A 24,679-nucleotide genomic window follows, 5' to 3' on the forward strand; every position below is an offset into this window, starting at 1 on the left:
TACTAATGAACACCATAATGTGACTGCTCGATACTTAGAAACTTTGTTTACCGATCATATAGCCAAAGGCGCAAAACGATTATCGTGTTGTAAATAATGTAGATAGTAATCGCCTATGATGACAATCCAATATTTCACAATGAGCATTGTACTCCTGTCAGATTATACAGTAAAAAAAGTAACGTTATAATCATAACGTAGTCGAACCGGCAGAAGTCTTGCAACAACCTGTTTCGCGATTAGCGATGTATATTTCTGATTACCTCATTTTCTGTTTCCAATCTCGATTACGCTTGCTTAATAACGCTGCACCTGTATACGATAGACCTTAGATCTATCATCGGGATTGCATCATCGCAGGAGCATAATAACGTTGCACACACATCGTCAGTCGGTGCTTCCTTGATAACGTGAGATAACGCGAAGAGGTGCAATTGTGAGATCAGATATCAAGGGGATTGCACTCGAATCTGCATTCTGTGCTTTATTGCGCGTTGCGTGCGGAACAATTGCGAAACCTTGTGTTTTCCGCAGAATGTGTATCAAGCGCTTTGCAGGCCACCTTAAAGAAATTATTGACCTTTCAGGTCTGGATTCCTCCTCGTGCAGCCAATGCGTCGCTCTTATGAAACGATTGGCGGCATTAGAAAGGCGTACGGTAATCTGTACGATTCATCAGCCGAGTGCCTTGCTCCTGGAGATGTTTGATTCCTTATACGTGGTGGCTGGTGGTCACTGCATATACAGAGGCCCAGTTAGCTCGTTGCTGCCGCATCTGGATTCCGTCGGCGCCCACTGTCCGCCGTATCACAACCCAGCGGATTTCGGTATGTGGCTCTAGCTCAACTGAAACAATTAGAAGAGCGATCTTAAGCTCGGGCATACATCTCTCAAGTCTGATTTACGAGCGAATGTAACTAACGGAATGCGAAATTATGCGCCGGCATAAACGGACCAAGGCCGCCGCATTCCGCGGTGGCCCGATCCAAGACCGCAAAATCGTATCTAAAGGAAAATTATCATAAATTGCATGAGCGTTACGCAAGAGCGGGTTGACTCACCATACAAGAGTGGTAATAGTCTCAAATAAATTGAATTAGGTAATAGTCCTGAATAAGTTTCAAATATAGAGAGTTCCCGATCTATTGCCGAGATTAATTCAATACACAGCGGGTGTGATTCATTTTTTAAAAGATTTCGTTCGATAACGTCGTATATTTATGTTGTAGCGAGGCATCAAGATAACAAAGTAAGAATAATCGCGTGTCAACGTATCTCGTAACGACGTGCTTGAACAAGTTGATTGCGTGTTTAGCGCTAATATACGCGCAGCAGCAACAGCAGCAGGATGTTGAAACGGCTCAACATTCACTTCGAAAGCGTGCTGCACAACGGCAAAATACATAATCACATTTCTCGAAATGATGGCTGTAAAGTCGAAATCTTTAAATTTGTTTCAGTTCTTGAGGTGGCGATCGGCGAATATGGGATTTCGCTTGATAAGCTAGTGGCAGCGGCAGAAACGATACCATGCAGTCAAAAGACAATCGCTCTTACGACGGAGCTGCCTGAAGAAAGTAAGGTTGCTTCCTTTTCAGGAATGTTACTTCAGTCATGAACTCGATTGTAGATCTCGAATAGATAAAACGGTTATCGCGCGCAGATCACTTATACCTTGCGATATTTTAAATTTTAACTGCAAAATCGCGCCTTGGGTAAGAATAAGAGAAAACTGGGTTGTATAAACATACACTGAGAAAAAAAGTTGTTGATTCGACTAAATTTTTCAACTTGATTAAATTTTCTTTCTAAATCTTTAATTCAATTATTTGTGTATTTCAGTCAAATATATAAATACTTAAATTGAAATTCAAGTATTTTATGTATTTAAGTTAATTACATAAATACTTGAACTGAAGAAATTTAATCTAGTTAAAAAATTTAACAACAAATTAACAACATTTTTTTCTTAGTGTAAGGTCTATATAAAATTAAAACAAAAAGAAAAATCGAGCGATGTGATATCTGACGATTTTGAAGAGGAGATTGCATTAGACGACCATTAATTCAATTGTAATCACACTTTAGGTTGTTTATTAAGGAAATTAAAAATGCTTCCTATCGTAAAAGTTGCTTCATTGATCCATAGAACTCTCTTCATAAAAAATAAATAATCTCTTATACATGTACTGTGTAGAATTGACGTTGTTTTAAGTAAACAATGAAATGCATCCGACAATCGCCGACAAAAACAATTAAAATGAAACAGTAATAAAATCGTCTTTTATTTGCAGCACATTATATTTTTTTTGTTGTAATTTTTTAATAAACTTCTAAACTGAACTTATATTTATATGATATTCTTTCTTACTTTTTTTATTCATAGAATGTAGTTTGAATAGTAAAACCTGAAACAAGCTATAGAGAGACTAACAATATTTAAATGCGAAATAATATTTTAGCATTTTTTTATAGATGTTTTTTGCGAATGTTTCCTTACTAAAGTTGTGTAAATATTCAACAGCTCAAAACTGTTAATGGTTTAAAAATTATTCGATAGTCTATAAATATTCTTTAACTTAGACTCATGCTTTATTCATATTGAACAAGATTTCCTTATACACAAGGACGATAAAAACTTTACTGAATTACTATGTAAAATAATTCCTTCCTATTTCTTTCTCCCCTCTCTCCCTTTCTACTCGGGTTAATTAACATATTATGAAGTTTACGTCTGTCTTTAATTTATATTGACATTTTTGCGCATATGTGAAACAGCAAATTACCGAGAGATTCGGCAAAAAAATCATTCACGCGAAAGTTTGTCAAATTAATTTGCAATAATCAACCATTCTGATTTATATGTATTATTATTCCAGCAGACAGAGTCAAGGAACCGCCACCGCCAGCCAGTTTTCTGACGCAATGCTATCTTTTATACAAAAGGCAACTGCTAAGTATGAAAAGAGATTACTCTTTACTACTGGCGCGACTACTTTGCCACTTCTTAATTGGCGTGCTCTTCGGATACCTGTATATGGGAAGTGGCTATCGAGCTAATGTCTTAGCAAATTATGTTTACTTGTACGGATCAATGTTGCTTCTCGTCTACACCGGAAAAATGGCTGTTACACTTGCTTGTAAGTAGCTAATAATAAATGTACCTAGAGTCATTTAATCGTTGAGTAAATATTTAATCACGGATATTAGAAAATATTAATTAATATCTTTAAAAATATTTGTCGATGTATAAACGATTAATAATGATAATTTGTTAATATATATAAGTATTGCATACGTCAATTTAATTTTTGCTTGTCACAGATTTTTACAGAAAATAAATAATGATAAAAAATAATTGATTCCATACATTAAAATGCATTTTGATGAACTAAATAATCTGTAATATATATCAGGCGTGCGCGCGTGCGTATGTGTATATGTGTATGTATGTGAGTATGAAAATGAATAATAATTTGTAATTTATCAAAGAAAAGCTGAAATATACATATACACATCGTAATGACAAATCTCTTAGTCACATTATAATATTTTGATATTCTGCGAGTCATTAATGTAAGCGAATGTTAATGTCTTTCTGAGAGGGCGTTGAGATTTCTTTTCAAATATTACACAACTTAAATGGCGTGAATCGAATTCTCGATTTACGCGTTTAATTTATGTGCCTAAATTAAATTATTAAACAAAGACTAAATGAAGTCTGTAATGTGCATTATATGTGTTGGAGTTCATAATTAAATCGTTTTTTTCCTACTTGACTCAATACTTTTTAATTATTTATGATTTAATGTTATTAAAACTTTTTAATTTTAATATTAAAACACTTTAATTATGAATATTGATTTTTGTCTTTGCAGGATTTCCTTTAAAAAATTATTAATTATTAATCATTAATTTTGATCATTGAGACAGATTTTAAATACTTAATAAATACAATATTTACTTAAATCGATTATATTAAAGAATAAATTGCCATCATGTTACGTTCAGAAATTTTCTCAAAGGAACATGAATTCAATGCAGGTGCAATTACAGTCAATATGCCGCAATTTTTATTTTCTAAGTTAGCGTGCAGATACTTGACTTCCTCAAGCGAGAACTAGTAGTTTTTGTGTTGCCTTCACAACGCTGTGCGTGCAATATCGAACGATATTGAAGGCCAGATTTCACCCGTTTCTTTCATTGCTTCATTTTATGATTCCATGTGATCTGCCGTAATAGAAGTAGATTTCACTTTAGGTTTATTTGATTTCTAAAATTTGATAAACACACATATACACACATATACATACATACATACATACATACATACATACATACATACATACATACATACATACATACATACATACATACATACATACATATATTTTGTGTGTGTGTGTGTGTGTGTGTGTGTGTGTGTGTGTGTGTGTGTACACATACATACATGCGGGAAAGGAAGTGTACACATATTCCTGAATTTCTAGCTGTTAAAAACGTCAACCATTACAGTTGTCTAGAATTGTCGTCAATAATCGCACTTATCTTTCGAAATGCTTGAAGTAAGTTGGTCGATGATAATTATCTTCACTGTTGCTGCATCAAGCAGTATGTAATATTCGTAAACGCTCAGCGTCGCGCTGTCATTACTCCGAGATGTGGGCCAAGGAAACGCGAATATCTCTACCACAGCTTGTGATTAAATTTCATAGAGCGATCACCCGACGCGACTGTCGCTTCAGTGCATCCTGTAGCTTCGAGGAAAACAGACTTAAATCGAACATGATTATTAATGTAATATCTCTTTTGAATACATTGACAATTTGAGTAATTTATCATACGATATGATAATTTATTATCTTGATGAGATCATGAACGAGTGATGGATGTCTTAATGCATGACTAATTTAAATAAATTGTTCCACAACGTGTGACGAATCTTGCGTAATTTTGTCGGTGGAAAATTTTACGTAGAAAAGTAAATAAAACTAAATATTAGAGATGAATTATAATTGTCTTGTTTATAGAAAAATTGTAGAGAATGAAATCAGCTCATACAAGCAAATTTATTTAAGTATTTCATTTATTTACGTAGAATAATCTTTTTGATTGTCTTTTTTGTGTTAAAATTTTCTCAGTACGCAAATGCGTTCCATTCTTATCCGTGTATATTTACATAAATTAACATGTGTATCTTTAAAGATAGTTTTGACCAAAGATTTATTTAATTGGTAAAACTTCAAAATTTCTAACTGTATTATTTGTCAATTCTAATATGTTTTTTTCCACATGTTAAATGACGAAGAACTATTCTATCCACGGCTTAACAAAATTTTATTCGATATTACTGGATAAATTAATTGCCGAGTTAATCGCAATTTGGTAGACCTAAACCAAGTTTGCTTGGTTCAAAATCTCTGATTCCAACATTGAATTATCTTTGTATTAAATGATTATCTTGGTGTTTAATTTACGCCTCTATATTTCAGTTCCATTGGAGATGCGAATTCTCATGAGGGAGCATTTCAATCGCTGGTACCAACTGGCGCCGTATTATATCAGCATATTACTGGTCGAGATACCCTTCCAAGCGGCATGTGCGACATCGTATCTGGTGGTGAGCTACTGGTTAACCGGACAGCCCGTAGAAACAAATCGTATAATATTCTTCATGGTAGTCAGTATAGCTGCCAGTTTAACGGCGCAAGCGTGGGGTTTCTTCATCGGCGTTACTACGCCGATTAAGGTGAATCTCTTCAGAATATCTCCTTTCTTATTGTAAATAAAAAAATCCTGGCTCTGATGTTATACCGTTTAGATATCAATCATAGCTCCAGCGATTCACTTAGTCATAGATAATTAATTATTAAATAATTAATATAAGATGCTAATTCCGTTTTTTAAATTCCTTTTACATCTTAACTTTTTTTATAGGCACATACATCATTAGCTTTACTATGGTTGTGAGTTTAAAAGACAGCGTTTTCGTAAACATTATTTGACAAATAGAAATTTTTCAATATAATAATTATTGATTTGTTATTTATTCGCTGGCAAGTTTTAATCAAATTCGATTGGAGTTTTTTTAATATTGCATAAAGATTTGAAACTACCGTGTTTTATATATATATATATATTTTTGTTCTTTATAAGAATTCCGTCTCTAATAACTGATCCGTACATGAGTACTTTAAGTTTAATTTAATCAATGAATTAAGAATTAGATCTTTTTTATCCAATCTATTTTTACAATCTCATTTCAACGAATGAATATCGATAAATAATCGCTCGATAATATGATGGATCTAAGAATTCCCGAAAGTAGACATTTATATATACATACATTATATTTACATCATAAATATGTAAATCTCCTGCGTTACGATTGAATATGCTAAAATATTCATTTTCGATATGAACCGGAAGTAAGATGCTAAACTTCACAATTCTTTGCAGATCGCAGTCTTCCTTGGACCGATAATCGCGGTTCTGTTCTCTATCTTCGGCTTTTGTATACGTTACTTGGATACGCCGCGTGTTTTCCGTTGGATGTTTCATATATCGTACTTCCGTGCGGGTTTCCACAGCCTGGTATATGCCATATATGGATACGACAGGATGGACTTGAAGTGTGAGGAACTTTATTGTCACTTCAAGAAACCCAGCAAATTCCTTTCAGAGATGGATGTCACCGAAGTAAACGTTGTTAATAATCTGATACTCATCCTTGGTATTGGAGTGCTGATGCATCTTTTAACAGCCAGTGCGCTTTGGTGCAAGCTTAACAGAAGATGAGAATATACTGATTCTGTCAAATACAGTATTTGTGATAGTGCACACGATCCCTTTGAGGAATGACATAGAAATTCTGGTATCTTCCCATGAAAATGAGCGAAAGAGATTCTATGGGAGAGATTTTGTTGGAAACTCTAAAAGGTCACCAAGGATTAACGAAGAATTTTTCTTTAGCCCTTAGTTTCACTGGATATGAAATGTTCCGCGACATTTCGGATAATATTATTTACCGATTCGAAGATCGAAGATTAGATATCATTGAATTTTTTAAAGTCACCACTTTATTTAACGAAATTTAAAACTAGTCGGAACTGTTTTGTATTAATTGTGACAAGACGTTATGATCGCCAGAAATTTTATTCGCGAAAAGCGATGACATTCGAAGATTAAAATGACAACAATTTAAAACTAAATATCAGGGTTGTGTCGTACATTTGAAGATTACGTACACATGAACTATTTATGCATTATATATATATTATGTTTACATAAATCATGTAAACAATACAAGCAGTGTAAATTATTATAAATTGGATAATGCAATAAAAGAAAAAAGTAATTAAGTTATAAAATTGTTGACATATTCGATTTTAGTATTGATAAAATAAAAATATTAAAGATTTAAAAAATGGAATATAATTTTCGCTATTTTTGATAAAAATTTGATTTTACGATTATTTTAGATTATTGTTTACATTGTAATACGTAATGTAGATTATTTATATTATACATATAAATGCCCAACCCTATTGAATATCTAAATATGTATATAAGCTTTTACTATTTAAAGGACAAATATACATGACACAGCACGCCTTGAGTACTGCTATTATAGTTTATAATTATATTTAAAGCCTGATTTTTTTTTAAATTAAATAATATAGTAGTTTAAACTTTAGTGTTTATTTAATTCGCATTTGTAGTATTATCTATAGATATGTGAAATTATCTAAATATATATATATGAAGATTTTATTAATTAAATATTTTGCACTCTATTTGCACGCAATATTTCATCATACGGAAATACGATCTCTTGTTTAAAAGAATGTAAACGACCGTATTTTATAGAAAAACATAAAGCAGAAATAAATATATATATTTCGAATTCTTCTAAAAGAGATTGGTTCTTTTTTATATTAATTTTTCTGTTAAAATCACTTTATATGTGATAAAAGAATACTAAAAACCGTTAAACCGTTAAATATATTCATTTACTTTCATTTTCTTTATTTTATGCTCCAACTACGTTACTTCTGGATCTAAATTCTACATCATGTTTTTCAAATCCTTACATACCTATTATACAGTATGATACAATCCAAAGTAACATAATCCCATTACCAATTAATAGGCAAATTTATATACAAGCCAGTACTTTTTTAAATGTAATATAATTCTCTCAGTTCTAATATTAATTATTTTACTTAACTTTTGCAACATCAATGAAAATAAAGTCAATAAGAAGAAGTCTTATAATCATAAAGTTAGCAATTATAAATAATTGAAAACTTCAAGTAAGAGATATATTAAGTATGCATAAAAAAACATTGAAAAAAATTACAATTTTGTGTAGTTTTATCTCATCAGTTAATCTGATTTGTTGTACCTAGATTATGTAACATTTCATGTTAAGAAAATGTGTGAGCTAAAAGACAATTAAAATTTCAACATTTTAAATAGTATTTATGTAGTCATGTAAATACTGTATGATTAATTAAAACACATAATTTGTTATAAAAAATATTATTTGAGAAGACTATAGTTAATTCTCTAAGATTTCACACTTGGATGAACGATGACATACTTTGCATTAAAAGCTTCGCATTTGCGAAACGCAAACTAATCAGTGAGAATGAATTTGTGGATTATGATTTGTTTCAAAAATTTTTTTTATTTGCGACATTATATGATATTTCTTTTTAAAGTTTACAATAGAATTTATTTTTAGAGCATTTGAACAGTTAATAACAAACTGACAAATTTACTCTCTTAATCTTACAACTATTAGATTTTATACCTCACACTTTAAACTTAATCAGAATAGATTAATCTGCTAAGATATAAATACATCATTTAAATTATACTCAGCTGAGCATACTTAAATATAAGCATTGACTACAGAAAGATAATTATTCTTATCGCAATAATAAGAATGATAACAATAATTCCAGTCTTATTCTTGCAGATAATTCTTGAGAGAAATTTTTCTGTTGTTCGTTATATTTTCTTACACGTGGCATAAACATAGACACAACACACAAAAGTGATACAACAATCACAGCAATTTTTACAAGGAAGGTAATACTGGTACTTCTTACTAATTTGCTCTTTCTTTCTTGTAACTTTAAGTATTAAAATAGAATAAAAATAGCGACTAGAAGTAAAATTAGTGAAAGACTCAACGATGCGTATACAATTTTTCTTTTGCTGATTATACGGAGATAAAGTAATTTATTTTATAGAATATTGTATGTATAATATAAATCTACTTATTTAGTACCTCTATGATATATGTGTAAACTTTATGTACATTATTAATTTCTGGTAAAACTGAAATAATCTGAACAAATATCTTAGATGATATAAAACTGTCTCTATCATTCGCATTTAAATATCATATCTTCGTTTTAATAGCTTGTACTTTAAATACTTTGTGTAGCAATAATAGCAATAATATCTTTACTTCCTTCCTTGCCAATGTTGATAAAATTGGATGGATTTTATTTCATGATATTGATGAAAATAAATAGCTCATGGAAAGTACCTCAAAGGTTTCTCAAAGTGAGTAATTGATAAATTCTTTCAGTACTTTACGACAATCTTAGTGAACACAAAATTTGTAATACAATTACAACATTACATTCTCTATTTTTAAAATAAAATAAAATTAATGTACGTAGCTAATCGTTAAAATTATTTCTAGTTATATCATTATTTACTATAAAAATTGATTTACATAAATACACTTTACAAATGTTGATGTTTGTGTTTCTCATATTAATTTATCTTTGCAGACAGTTGTTCAGATACATGAATTGATAAAAGATCAACTACCTCTTATTCATAAAATGTGAAATATTTCAATTTACAGAGTATAATTATTCAGTGCTCAAATAAGTAACAAAGTTACTATTCAGAATGCGCTTTTAAAAATATTAGTGTACTTTTTGTCATTCTATCCTTATTTTACATCTAATAAATTATAAATATAAAATGACGAAAAAAACGCGTTAATATTTTTATAAGCGTGTTCTGAATATGAGCCAAAGTATTGAGAAACATATTATCAACATATAATTCGATTACAATAATCAACGGTATCAACGAAAAGTATCGTAAAAAATTCCATTTTTTATAGAAAATTTATTTATTATGTATTTATATTTGGGTAACTATGTCATAGCTTTTTTTCTGAGAAAAGAAAAAGAAAAAGAAGAAAATATAATTATGAATTAAAATTATGTCTAATTTCATAATTTTTTTATCTTTTTATATTTTAAATAATTTTTAACGTTTAAAAAATTTTTTAAATAATTTTGTTTCTAATATAATTTTCTTTAAAAAATAATTATTAAAGTTCAGAACATTTATTTTTATAGAAATTTTTTAAATTTTAAATAAAAATTTAATGTTTTTAAAAAATAATATTTGAAATTAATTTTTTAAATAATTTTTTCTATGTTCTTGTAATTCCTTTTAAAGAAAGTAAAAAGAAAAAATAAAGAGAAAAAGATTGAAAGAAAAAGGAAAATAAAAGAGAGATAATGTAATTATGAGAATTTAGAACTATAGTTTTCATATAAAAAATCTTTTGTATTTTAAAATTTGTTAATATTATTTAAAATTAATATTTAAAATAATTCTTTTCTTACGTTTCTATGCAATTTTATTTCAAGAAGAAAAAGTAATAGAAAAAGAGACAGAAACAGAGGAAAATCTTTTGATATCTAAAAAACATTGATTTTGTTTTCAAAAAAATATTTTTTGTTTTTTTAGAGATATGATTTAATTAGTCTCGGATAAAAGATTGTCATAAAATATTCCTGTACATAATAACTATATCAACAATACTTTCCATTGTTGCCGTTAAAATTAGGTACACAAGTATACATAATCTCTATCTCTCTATCTCTCTCTCTCTCTTTCTCTGCGTACATGTGTGTGTATGTGTGTACATACGTACACGTGTGCGTCCTAATCTAATAAACATTAATAAAATAGTCCAATTATGTACGATACAGAATACATTTATGACAATTACGTAAGCACAATACTGTAAACTAATAATTTAACATATAAGAGATTTGTATACAATTATTTTCATTGTTGAAAAACATAAATTAACTAAAATGGAAATTATTAGACATAAAAAGAAAAATTTTTATACTGGTCAATTCGAAATTGAATAATTAATTTAAAAAGAAGACAATTACGATTATAAAATATAATTCCCATTATCTACTATTTACAACAGATTTCTCTATATACTCTCTTCTCTTAATAATATTTACATTGAATCGTTACAGTTCAATTCAATTATAATTTTTCGTTTGTTTCACTTTTCTATGCGCCTCTGTTTCATCTTCCGTGCCATAAAGATGAGCTCGGTGCTTCATTTCAGTCGCAACAGACTTTAATAAACCAACAGAGAAACAGAAAAGTAAACGTAAGAATAACATAAGTGATAAAGAGAAGAAAGATAATCAAATAAAGAGAATAAGCCACGTTTATAAAATATTACATTATGATATTAATTTCTAACTAAACTCACCAGACGAGAACGTACTCTTTTTGGCATATCTTCTTGCAAACTGTAGATTTCATTACGCTTTAAAACAAGTTTGGAGCCATCTTCAAAAATCACCTAAATAAAAAAATGTAAATCATAAATAATAATTTATTAATCAAGAAGAAATAAATTCACCTTTATATCGAAATATCAGAATCACTTACAGTAAACATCATTCGATGATTTGTACCTTCGAAGATGCCGTCATATGTTTGACCGTCCGTCCACTTTACTTGCACTGCAGCTCCAACCGGAGGTGTGTTTTCAGGCTCATAATTCTAAATAAGTACAATATACATGCATATATAAAAATATGTATATACGTATGTTTACGCGCGCGTATGCGTATTGTGACACACTTATATATAATACTATAATACTATACACACACACACGCGCGCGCGCGCTGAGGTTAGGTTAGGTTAGATTAGGTTAAGTTCGAAGAGCACGCTTTTCGCGCTGTGAATGTGCTTTATCTTTCTTCGACATTCATTGAGCAACAAGGATAGAATGATACTTTTAGCGCTAATAACGTCTCCCCGAACCCAGCCTTGGTTTAATAAATAACTAATAACAGATTTTAATCTTTGATCATCAATGTGCAATAGAAGTGACTGTATACAGATTAGATTAGTAAATGATATAAAGAGTTTGTCAAAACTTACGATTACATCTGAAGGAAACAGGTCGTCACTGAAGCTATAATCGTTAAATGTAACCATGTAAAAGAAGGTTTCCTGAATAGCCTCTACTTTGGCTTGATAATATCGCTTGTTGCGATGCTTTGCCCAAACTGTTTCTCCCTGGCGTATTTGCGGGATCTTTTCTTTGCCTTCGTCATGTCCGTTACACATTACCTAGATGTCATAACATTGATATTTACAAATTTGCTAGTATAATTGTGTTTTACGAATAGAGAACTACTATACCTGAAGTTCAGTTGAATTATACAGCGGTATGGTAAATATAGCACCCGCTGCGAGACCGCAAGACGGATGAAATAGGTTGTTGCACTGATTACACTTCAGGCATGCTCCATCCTGTTGCCCACAGAAACAACATTTTTTGTAGCAAGAGTCTGCCATAATCGTTAATACGTTGATAGGATCTTTATTTATAGCATCTTTGAACGTGGCTCCTGGTATCATGAGCGTGCATAATATATGTGCCCACCTGCTGTCACTGGTACGCTTGAGGGGCCCACCAAACATCGGACACAAGCAACACATCTAGTTTCATGATAACAAATAGAAATTAAACAAGATGTATGTTTGATAACAGGAAAAAAGTCCTAAATACGCACCACATCATTTCTGCCAGCTTTACATCTGTCGCAAGCCCAATTTCGGATATCCGTAGGTAATATAGTTATACCGTAACAAGATGCATGTACAGTTACGTGACACTCTCTGCATCGTAAAAGCTTATTATTTTCCGATTCCACAGCTTGTTCCTTGGAATTCGCAGCAAAAATACTGGCCGATACCTAGTGCACATAAATTAATCTTTAAATAAGTTTTTCTTGCAATGCTTGTTGCATATATTCGAGAGAAAATTGCTACTGAAAAGTTAATCAAAATATTATTTTCTTACCCATATTGGTGTACTCTCAGGTAACGTAATTGATGTGCAATATTTCCAATCAGGTGGCATCATTCTATTATTTCCCTTTGTACATGAAGCAAAAGTAGCGCATATTGCACAATGGGATTCTTGAGCACTCCAATAATCATTGAATGCTTTTAGCAGCTCGCTGTTTGGAACATTTGGATAGATCATCTCAGAAATGTGACCTGGTATTATTGCCTGAGAACTGCAGACTTGTGATACGTCTGAGAACTGCATTAATGAGCACTGCTTCGTAGTTTCAATCACAGAAACAGTTGTGGGTGTAACAGCTGTAGTAACAGCAGCCACAGGAGCAAGGGCAACAGTTGTAGGAACAGCTATCGAAGCAGCAATTGGAGGAGTAACACTCGTTGAAGTAACAGTCGCAGGAGAAATGGCTGTAGAATCAATATTCGCAGAAGTATTTTCAAGAAAAATAGACTTAGGAGGGATTAAAGTTGTTGCTTGTTTTCTTCTTGTTGTAGCTTTTTTTTCTTTGGACTTTCTTAAGATAGGTGGCAATTTTTTGGATTGTTTCACTTGTTTAGATGGTAAATGCATACAAGTATTACTTGTTTGCTTTTGTAAGTCTTGTGTCTTATTGTCAGGTATACGTGAGTACTCATCTAGTTCATAATTTTCTAAATTTCGTACTGTGTTTCGTACATTTGGAATATGTGATAAAGAATTTGGATTGGATAAATTTCCAGATATCGTCAATGCAGGATTGCTAATTTGAGATCCAAAATTATTTTCTCTAAGAGATGCGTTATTATTTGATTGATTATTTTTTGCTGGTGTCTTCCTAGCACGTGATTCTTCCTTTCCTTTTTGTGACCTTTGGCGAGGTGTACTTTTAGTAACTTTTGGCATAATTTTTTTTAATCTGTTTGCAGGTTTAAATAAGTACATATCACTTGGTAAATTTTTAACAGGCATAGCTAAAGGTGAAGATGAAGATACAGGTATGATTTGAGCTGGAGGATAATCGGGTGGCTGCATCACATTTTTCATTTGTCCTATGGATATATTTGCAAATGAAGAAATTGTGTGCGAGTTTCTCATTGTAGCTGATTTAGAAGCATTTAAATACGCATTATTTTTGTATGGCTTTACGTCCTCGTAACCGTTGCTTGTACAAGTATTTTCCAGAGCATTTATTTCAACCTTCACATTATCATTCTTAAAATGCGACGGAAATATACTATTGGAAAACACATGATTTAGATTGTTAGGCACATGAGTAACAGCAGTGCCAACTGGAAGTCCTGAAATATCTAACAATGGTGGGATATTTTGAACTGCGTTATTGGTTTCTGTATATTGCGGTGGGAATGTAGTTTCCTTCTGTAAAATTGGAGGATTGTGATGAGGAGATAATAGCAAGTATTGGGCTGAGGCTGGATTAATAACTGCTGCTATCTTTGGCTTATTCATAGATGGGGTCTGCTGATTTCCAATATAATGTTCAGTTTGCTGTTTAGAAACTTTAGCAGTTTCTATGGCCGAAGGCAGCAGCTTTAAACGAGCTTCTTTTATTATGCCCTTATTACGAGTATTATTTATTGTGTTTCTTGTGGACATTGCACTCATATTTTTGTAGTTTATATTTATAGACTGATTTGTTTGAGTGGCTGCAACGGTTTTTGTACTTTCGTTCTGACATACAGAATTTGTATTCTGTCCAATGACGTAATAATCCTTTTCAAGATTTGCATTTGTACATTCCATTTGTAAAGAACTACTTTTGTCGTTTGTCGACAAACAAGTTACTTTGTTTTCCGTTGCATTGATCATTAATCTTGCCATATCTTTGTTGTCATCGTTAGAAAAAAGATTCTTTAACTGTTCAGGATTGTTTGTGGCTATCTTATTAAGCTCATTACTAATTGAAACCCTCACAGGCATTAGCTTATATTTTTCTTGGTTAATAGGCATATTTGTTGTATTATAAAGGTTGAAATCAGATAAAGTTTCACATTGCACAGTGGCATCTACAACGTTAGATGGTATATTATCGGATTTGCGTTTACTTTTGGTTACACGTTTTGGCTTCACTTTTTTCTGGTCATTAGGTTTTGAAGGCTTCCTTTTCTTTTGAGTATTTTTTAAAATTATTTTTGAAGTATTAGAATTATTCGGAGGGTTACTATTTATTTTTAAAGGATCTATAGGATCTTCTATAATAATTTGATCATTATAACTTCCTTGAGGCACAGGAATGTCTTCCATATTTTCCTGGGATTCTATATATTCAAAAACATTGGATATATCAGGTTCATCTTTTATCTCAATTTTAATTAAATTCGCATCCTGCGCATTAATTTTACTGGTTTCCTTCTTAGATTTTGATTCAACTTTTGGTTTTTTCTCTTTATCTCCACCTTGCTTTTTCTTTCTTTTCTTGCTTTTCTTGCGATTATAACCATCATCACATACAGTTGCTTCCTCAACATCTAAAATAAAAGTATACGTCCAGTAAAATGGTCAAAATAAATATATAAAACATTTCACAACAAAAGTTACAATAATAAAAATACAAATATACAAAGTGTAATTTTTACCAATTTCTCCTGCTTTCAACCAAATATCTTCCAGATATTCAAACTGTTGTTCATCTACTTCTACATGTGGTGGATCCTCTACTTCCTGCTCTTCATTTTCGAGATCTTGTAAGACTTTTTTAACATGTGGAGGAATATCCGGATTCTCAAATTCATCTATGTTATTAGGATTTATGCTCATAATGTTCTTTTTCTTATGAATCATATGTCGCTTATTTTTGGGCATTGCATTCAAGTAGCCGTGTGGTAATTCACCACTGTTACTATTACTACATAATAGATCCATTTGTGACGGCATTGGTGCGGCAGTCTGCCTAGGATCCTCAGGATGGGGACCAATATCCTCACCGCGTAACCACAAATCATATCTATGTAATGAAAAAAAATTATATAAAATACAATATAAATATATAATATGTTTAGCACTAATATTAGAAAATTAAATAATTTTTTAATAAAGATTCTTTAGACACACCTATCTGGTTGAAAACGTTTCACAAAGGTATCCATAGATATTTTAACCATATCTTTACTGCAGGTACATTGCGTAGCTCTCTTTCCATATTCTACCCATCTAGGTGCTGCAAAATTAGTGGATTCGGCGCAGTTAAATCCATGATTAAAACCAGCATGATAGCCATATGGAAATGTAATCATTATTTCTCCAGCTTCTTGTGTTATCTGTAAGAATAAGAAGTATAAGAGATAACTAAAAGAAATTTAAAAAAATATAATTAGCGTATAAGTATAAAACAAACTTACTTTGTTACATGGAATAGAGTATTGCCTTAATACTTGGGGAGATATTAGAGACATTTTGTGACGCAAGAAGGCCTGGCAATTCTGATAGCTGCTTGTGAAGAAACCGCTGGCAAGTCTTTCTAATCTACGTCCGTGTTCCGGTGGTATAGCATACCACGTTTTTGGTGCGCCAAAGTGTAAGTAATTTATGGAATAAAGATCCATATCCTCCGTATGCCAGGCAAATGTGGTTTTCCACATTCCAAAATACAAGTAAGCTGTATTGACGCCATCAATGGATATACCGTAATCCTTGTTAACGTAATCAAGAATTGTTCCTAAATGATTGATATTCCATTCTTTCACATCTGGATCCGTTAAAGAACCAGATACATCTGCGCCATATATCGGCGCCACATACGTTATGTTCTTCCAGTATTTCCTCTCCAGATCTTCATAATCAAAATGACGAGGAGTAGCGTAACGATCGGAATTAGCTAACTTACTATACTCTTGTACGGTCATCGACTTCTTTTGGATATTAATTTGTTGATAAAGCCCCTGTTTTCCAGTGACAACTTGGCAGATCGGCGCTGGAATGGTGAGATCTAGCTCATCCAGATTATAGCCTTTTTTTCTCGGGATCCATTCGGGTGGTGGTATCACTTTTGCTAAACCAGCCTTATGAGCTCCCTGACTCTCCATGTACTCCACATATTTCGTGAAATCTTTAAACTCCTCGTATGTTGGTCTAAAAACCTGAATACGCGGAATCCCTCTTGAATTACTAGCCATCGTTAAATTTGTTATAACTGCAAATCAAAATTTGAAAAATACTTAATATTTATATAATTATAATATGTAACATCATAAAAATCGTTAATTTTTAATAATAATATTGTAAGCATTAATAAAAATACATATTACTTTAAGTTATTATTGACTAATTGTTAATTAATATTATTCTAATGGTTAATTTTGTAAATAATAGGTTACTTTTTTTATACGTACATTACAATTTTTTTAAATGTATACATTAATTTTTGCATTAATTTATTTATACATTATATATATATATATGTGTGTGTGTGTGTGTGTGTGTGTGTGTGGGTGTGTGTGTGTGTGTGATAAATTGTAAAAATAAATTTTTTTGGAAAAATATCAATTTGTAATCAAAAATGGTGTGTAATACTTTTACATATGTAACATTGTGATAGTATATGTTAGTTTTTGTGCTTAGAGCTTATATAAAGAAACCAGCAAGGGGGTTGTAAATGTTAAAGCACCGAATAATTTCTAATTTAAATATAAAGTGGCGTTCGAAAACATCACCCGAGTGTTCCCACGTATCTTTTTATCGTTGTTGTTCGTCGAATCTAAAACAAGGATAAAATGATATTCGAGGGTATTCAGCTGGCGTTTCTCAACACAAACTTAGTAAAACATATAGTACTGTAATACATGACAATAATTTTTTGTAGAGTCGTCGCAAGAAAATGTGCGAGTTTGTTGTACAAAAGCGCATTTTAACAAGGGAAATGTTATATTTAAAAATCAATTTTCCACTTCTAACGCATATGCTCTTTTACTTTAGATTTTATTCTTCCAAAATAAATATTCCAATTAATTCAACAAGACTCTTTTTTTCAGTGTGAATAACGTCAGATATTATTAGGAGCGGAAAAAACAATGTAAAAAAATAGAATGTTAGAATCAATTAGAAGTTGTACTAGTAGTTAATAGCAAAGCAGATTCGACTTACTCTTTACTGTATTGAACTGCTAAAACTTTCTATCTCAAGAAATATTGGAGGATGTTTAAGAGAATATTAAAGGAAAAAATTTACTTTCTCACTTTGCTATTCAACTCACAATAATTCGATTTAAATTAGACACATTACTGGCTGGAATAAACATTAAATAATAATAAAAAAAATATATATGTTAAGTTTTGTAAAGTTTTGAAAAACACAGAGTGTAACTTTGGGAAATCAAATAAAAAGCAAATTTTCTCTTCCAACATTAATTATATAAGCAATTGAAAGATATTCTGTTAAAAAAATACTACAATATTTCATTGATGACTATTCAAGAATATGCTTTTATTTCAACAAAGATAAAATCTGTATTAAAGATAAGCTAATTTTTTATTATTAAAATAATGTATTTTCTAGGAGTTTACATCTTCTATATATCTATTTAATTTTGATTACAAATGTATGTAAGAGTAAACCTACTGCCAGCAAATTTATTTCTGAAAATAATTACATACAAAAATCTTAGTATGTTACAGTATATTATACATTTTCGCATGCAATATACGGGTGAATTTAATAAAAAATTCACTACGTTTTTCTCGAAAACGATTAGAGATAGGGGAAAAGATAAGCAGAAAGATTTTGATACAAAATATCTCATACTTTATGTCAAAATATAATCTCTCTAAATTATAATCAGTGAAAACTCGACCAAATCAATGAAATAAATCTGATCTATCAGTGATAATACACGTTTATGAAGTGAAAATAATTGAAAAACAGTGAATATTCACTAATTATCATAGTTATAAGTATGCCACTGCAAATCAGTAAATATCCACTGATTGCAATTTAAAGAAATAAAATAAAGTATAAAATATTATTTAAATGATTGATTTTTTAATGACTACTTAATATTCTTATATACAAAATGATTAGAAAAATCGTAATATGTATAAATATATAATTTTATTCTTAAAAAAATCTTAAAATTTCTACCTATATAGACACATCTATCTAGAAAAAAAAAAAATGTCTCTCCAATTTGTATCTTACAATTTTGATAATATATGTTTTCCTCTTATCTTTAACCATTTTCGAGAAAAACGTGATAAATTTCAATTAAATCATAAATTATGCAATAAGACTGTGTATGTATATGTATACAGCAAAGATATTGAAGGTAAACAATATTAAAAATATCAAAAAATTTTTGATGAAATAATAAAACATTCTTCTTCAATAATATGCAATGAATTAACGTTCTAAGGAGTATAAATCATGTGAATAGGTAATGATATTAAAGGCCGACAGTTGTTGGCTATGCGTATATTTAAATTAGTTATTTAAAAAACAAGGTTTATGCTACATAGACGTTTCGACCCTCTTCAATACATTAACATTCAATAATGATAAATATATAATAATCAATCAAGAAATTAGTAACTTGAATTCGATTTTGAGAACACGTTACATGTAGGGTGCATAGTTAATAAATGAAAGTACCACGTAAAGAATCTAAGTATCACGTAAAAATTCTTTACGCGGTACTTTAATCTATTAACTATGCACCCCACATCGATGTACCGAGACCTTCTCATCAAAATCGAATTCAAGTTATCAAGGGTCGAAAAGGTTGTCTACGTTTTTATTCTTTAAATAATAAATTTAATTATATACATGACCAACCAGTATTGGCGCCTTAACTTTAGAATGTTATTGTGAGTAAATTTTCACTCAGGTACACTAATTTCAATTAGTTTAGTTTTTGTTATTAAAATTTTGATAGTTTAAAATAATATTAATAGGATTCTTTTATATTAAAACAGCATTAGTTCAATTATTCTAACACCTTGCAACATAGTTTAGAAAATAAGTGTAATTTTACATTTTTCTCACTTATTAATATTTATTTTACATGTATTCTAATATATTTTCCATGGTATTCTAATATATTTGATTGTTCATATTTAATTTATAAGTGGAGTTGAAAAAAATATTTTTTCATTATAAAAAATAATTTCTTGGAAACTATTTAAGATGAGGCTGAAAATTTGACTTAATATTCTTCACATGGCAAAATATACCATAAAAATAAAAAATTATAGTTTTATCTTTAAATTTTTGCAATCTGACTTCAGATCTTTATAATTAGCCATCCCAAAAACAGAAATGCAAGATTTCATAGAAATCCATTAGAAAAAAATGTGCCACACAAAAGGTTGAAGGATGACATTATGTTTAATTGAAATCGGAATAGAATTGTATTACATTTGCAACTTAATTGCACTTCTAACTCAAACCTAGGTACAATATCGAGCATTAAGGGTTGCGCACACAACGTACAATATTACATAATATAAAATGTAAAATATTTGTTATCATCGCGTTTCATTCATGCGTAAGCGACATTCTCGCACGTGGCCTGCCGCTTTTAATCCCTACAGATTGCAAATCTTTAAAAAGTGACATCACGCTTTGTAGCGCGCGCGTTATCGAAGGGCTATTGCATCATGCTCGTATATTAATTGCATTTTTTGATTGGCATTGATACTCCGATATCTTCGGCGAGTATTAAATTGAATTATATTTGTTTTGCCCTCGTGCCTTACTCAGTCATCGCATTAAGCGGCATTCGCGCACGTGGACGACTCTGCGTTTAATCGTCAGGTATCGTAACAGGCCCTTGAGGAATGACGTCATGCCTCATTGACATCGCGACGCGGTGTTACCTCACGCTTGCATGTCAATTATATTTTTGACCCGAACGGCATGACACTTCCGGCAAGGCGTTAAACAAGCACGTTTCCCGTAAAATTGCAACGTACAAAGTGTATATATAGTCACCGTGCTCATTCGAGTTTCTCGTGCACGTTTGAACCTCTCGAGGATCTTTCGGGATCTCTCTCGCCAGATAAACGTCGCGCATTTCATTGAAATCAGGATAGCATCGGCGTCACGCTCACGGACCAATTGCAACTGCCAGTTCCGAACCGCACGGACACTTGGCGAGTGTTTTAGAGAAGCGTTCGCGTGACAACGTGCATGCGATACATGTATAAAATTACTCGTTGCAAACATCATTCGTCGTCTCATCACGTGCTCGTCGTCTCTGAGAGATCTAGGACGCTCCGCAACGCGTGTGGCTTAACGCGTAAACAAACCGTGGAGCATGAGAAGACACATAGAAAGAAAAAGAGAAAGAGAGAAAGAGAGAGAGAAAGGGAGCATACCGGAAAAGTCATCTCGTGCGACAGGACGACTCGAAGCGGAAGAGGGGCTGGCGAATCAAAAGTCGAATGCGCAATTTCCGGAAAATATTCTGAGCATACGTAGGCCGTAAGTTTTCGGAGCACGCGGCACGAGAGAAACGAAGGGAGGGGGTGCCACCTCTAGGTGGTGATGATGGTGGAAAGAGTCTATAAACAAAATGGTAGTTATCTATTGTTGCCCAGGACTCGTCGCGGGTGGAAGGGTCTTCGCGATCCGGACGATCCGTCCGACGTGCTCGACGAGAGATTCGTTCGTTTCGTCGCGCGGGAGAGTTCGCTCTCCTCGATTTCGATGATTGTCCGATACGTCTGTGCGCGCGTACGTGCGTACATGCGTGCCTGCCTGACGCGGCGGACGCGGGGACACGCTCGCGAGGAGGAGAGCTCGACGGTAGGGACGGTCGTCGAAAGATAAAGCCACGGGTTGGACGAGCGGCGTCGTCGCGCCCGCATCGCAGAAAATCGTCAGCGGTACTTACACGACAGACACGTCCAGGGATCGCTTCCCTCTGTATCACTACCATCGTCCGCGAAATCCTTTCGTGAATGTCACCAATTCTTCAATGACACACACCGCGCACTGTCCTTGTCGTCGTCGTCGTAGAACTCGTAGACGATGTTACGAGCGGCGCGTCGTCCATACGATAGATCCGCCGTGGTGGCGTTCCAGCTCAACTCCAGATCGACCGTGATGCCGTCTGCCGGACGAGTGCGAGGCTCCAAATCTCGGCGTTTTGTCACGTACGCCAAGCAGTAGGCAGTGGCGTACGTCGCCGACGAAAATTTTGGGGAAACCTGGGGGATCTCGCACACTCGTAGGAACCGCGGAAAACGGGAGACGGAACGGGGGGAAGATTCCGCGCGACAGTTGCGACTCGGCACTTCGACCACTGGTAACTTTGATCGAACTTCACTTTCGAGCTACTCAATCGATAATTGGTTCAAGCCAGAGAGAATAAGCCTGAAAGTGGCTACCGCGGTCTTTTTCATGCGGCTTTTCAACACTCAATAAAATCCCGTACGGATAGCATGCTACATCCAAAAGATAATAATACACATGCGTGCAATTTTGGTCGCGTTCGTACTATTTACATGAAACGTCGGTAACAGTTATCAATTATAAATGTATCTATTATTTTTCACATTTTAATTTTCTTGTATAAATAAATAAATGTATTATTTAATCGGTATGTTTCCATACAAAGAAAATTTTATTCTAGATTTACAGTCATTTATTAATATAAATTAAACAAAAATATTCTAAATTTTATCATAATATCAAATGTAAATGATAATAAATAAAAATTTGCCTAACAGTGTAAGAAAAGAATTACACGATTCGTTGATCTCAATCGCATTAGCGGTTGCATGACATTTAAAAGGTGAAACAAATTTTGCAATTATTAATTCATTCAGTCTTTCCGTAATTGATGTACGTTATAATATACTAGACTGCATTCCGATATTAACTGCCATTACTGAAAATCTACTATGTGATGTAAACTATAGATTTTCAGTACTGGCAGTGGATATCAGAATGCAGCCTACATCTTATTTAATTATTTTAATCGAACAAGAAAATCACACAGGACGAGAAGCCGACGGTATTTCTTCATCTGACGGTATCACTTGATAACATAGTCGATTAACAATTGTTTAATGGCTGACAAGTGTGAATTACTACTTGGTTCGTTATCACGAAAGAGAAGGAAAAATAAAATACTCAGTATTATAAGCCATATTAGTCTTCTTCTTTGTTGTTTTAATTGGAAAGAATGCGACAATTTTCTGCTGAAAAATAATTACGTTAACAATCTTATATACTTTAATAAAATAATAATTAAACAAAAAATTACCTTAATCTTCTCTCAGAATATTTTCATTATCAAAAACTTCGGGAGAAACTGCCTTCTTTTCCTCCTTTTCCTTTATGTCCATCAAAATTTGTTATTGCTTGTTGCATAATTTATTGTACTTTGACTGTTTGAATGTTATTTTCTTCCCTCGTGCTATGACAAGATTCAGTTTGTTTGAAAATACCCTGTAATTCATTGATACTATTGGAATTTCAATTAAAAAATATTTTAAAAATATTCAATAAAGATTTCTTTTGAATTTTTTTACAGACATTTGATAGTTATATTTTAAGATTGTTACAGTACTAATATGTAAAAAGAATACTTTAATGGTACAATAATGTACAAATATGTATCTCGTATACGATCAATTTTTCATCTATTTAAAGTAATTAAAAAAATATGAAAATTCATAAACATACACTTTTTAGGTTTTAGAACAAATACATGCATTTTGAAAAAAAACATACAATTATATTTATAATTTGTAATAATAATTTAATTATCGAAGATTATACCATATAATAATTGTATCTTAAAGGTTAATAGATATTTTAAATACTAGTGCAAGATATTTATAAAAAAAAATCTAAGTCCACATTACTAACTTGGTACAATCTAGTTTTTCGATCTCCTGTTTCAGGGATTCACAGCTGAAAGATGACCTTTTGCGAGTCATACGTGTCTAAAAACAAAATTTTGCTGTCTCAGTGGTGTTCTGTATAAATCACAAGACAAAAAATCTAAACAACACAAAAAGAACAAAAAATAAATACATGTAATCTTTATGTGCATCAATGTGTTAATAGTGCATAACGCAAGAGAATAACCACATTGAAAAATCCCATAGAAATACAAGCTCTATAAAGTGAAAATTCAAAGCTAAAAATAAGACAATTTACCTTTGTTATATCCTATGTACTACCCATTGGCCGAGACATTGTGACTATGCTGGCTTTCCTTCTAGCCACCTGAAAAAAAGTTGACAAAAAAAAACAGAATGATTAATTGACAGAACAAAATTATATCTAATATGAAGAAGTTAAATATATAAAAACAAAGAATGCATAGTTAGTAAATGTTAATGTAGATAATAAATTTTTGATAACATAGGAATATTATATGTATCATGCGTATTTCATGTATACGTAGGATTACTGCAGCAGTGTGGAACAATTACCAGTAAATAACTGTTTAAGAAAAATAATAAGACTTCAAAATAAGTTGCAAATATTTTTTAATTTAAACTTTATATATATAAAATTAATTAAAAAAACATTTTCTACTTGAAA

The 24,679-nt window shown here is 31.8% G+C and overlaps 2 protein-coding genes across 5 annotated transcripts in view; one reads left to right on the top strand and one right to left on the bottom strand.

The window, feature by feature from the left end:
* The window catches only part of LOC105828505 (ATP-binding cassette sub-family G member 1), a 28,973-nt gene extending 21,602 nt beyond the window's left edge, over window positions 1-7,371 (top strand). For all 3 annotated transcript variants that reach the window (XM_012666863.3, XM_012666862.3, XM_012666864.3), the window contains exons 6-10: window positions 588-827; window positions 1,461-1,577; window positions 2,880-3,140; window positions 5,493-5,749; window positions 6,460-7,371. In XM_012666863.3, the coding sequence (XP_012522317.1) occupies window positions 588-827; window positions 1,461-1,577; window positions 2,880-3,140; window positions 5,493-5,749; window positions 6,460-6,798 (1,214 nt within the window). In that variant the 3' untranslated portion in view covers window positions 6,799-7,371. The remainder of the gene's footprint in view (window positions 1-587; window positions 828-1,460; window positions 1,578-2,879; window positions 3,141-5,492; window positions 5,750-6,459) is intronic.
* Window positions 717-22,693, bottom strand: LOC105828504. 2 transcript variants are annotated; one of them, XM_012666861.3, is made up of 11 exons: window positions 22,011-22,693; window positions 16,525-17,315; window positions 16,238-16,443; window positions 15,763-16,130; window positions 13,184-15,654; window positions 12,894-13,076; window positions 12,520-12,819; window positions 12,256-12,447; window positions 11,755-11,868; window positions 11,573-11,665; window positions 717-846 (listed from the first exon to the last, which is right to left on the bottom strand). In XM_012666861.3, the coding sequence occupies exons 2-11, from the start codon at window positions 17,296-17,298 to the stop codon at window positions 838-840; spliced, it is 4,710 nt and encodes a 1,569-aa protein (XP_012522315.1). In that variant the 5' UTR covers window positions 17,299-17,315; window positions 22,011-22,693; the 3' UTR covers window positions 717-837. The 2 variants fall into 2 exon arrangements, with proteins under 2 accessions (XP_012522315.1, XP_012522314.1); XM_012666860.3 differs by lacking the exon at window positions 717-846 and adding an exon at window positions 10,675-11,432.
* Between the last annotated feature and the right edge of the window lie 1,986 nt (window positions 22,694-24,679).

This window comes from Monomorium pharaonis, chromosome 4 (genome assembly GCF_013373865.1).
Source record: "Monomorium pharaonis isolate MP-MQ-018 chromosome 4, ASM1337386v2, whole genome shotgun sequence".
Lineage (NCBI taxonomy): Eukaryota > Metazoa > Arthropoda > Insecta > Hymenoptera > Formicidae > Monomorium > Monomorium pharaonis.

Excerpts from the sequence above, each read along its gene's own strand:
- LOC105828504 (XM_012666860.3), bottom strand. The coding sequence starts at position 17,298 with ATGGCTAGTAATTCAAGAGGGATTCCGCGTATTCAGGTTTTTAGACCA. Across the intron at positions 16,444-16,524 it reads ACTCTATTCCATGTAACAAA|ATAACACAAGAAGCTGGAGA; the intron begins GTAAGTTTGTTT and ends TTATTCTTACAG. Across the intron at positions 16,131-16,237 it reads AAACGTTTTCAACCAGATAG|ATATGATTTGTGGTTACGCG; the intron begins GTGTGTCTAAAG and ends TTCATTACATAG.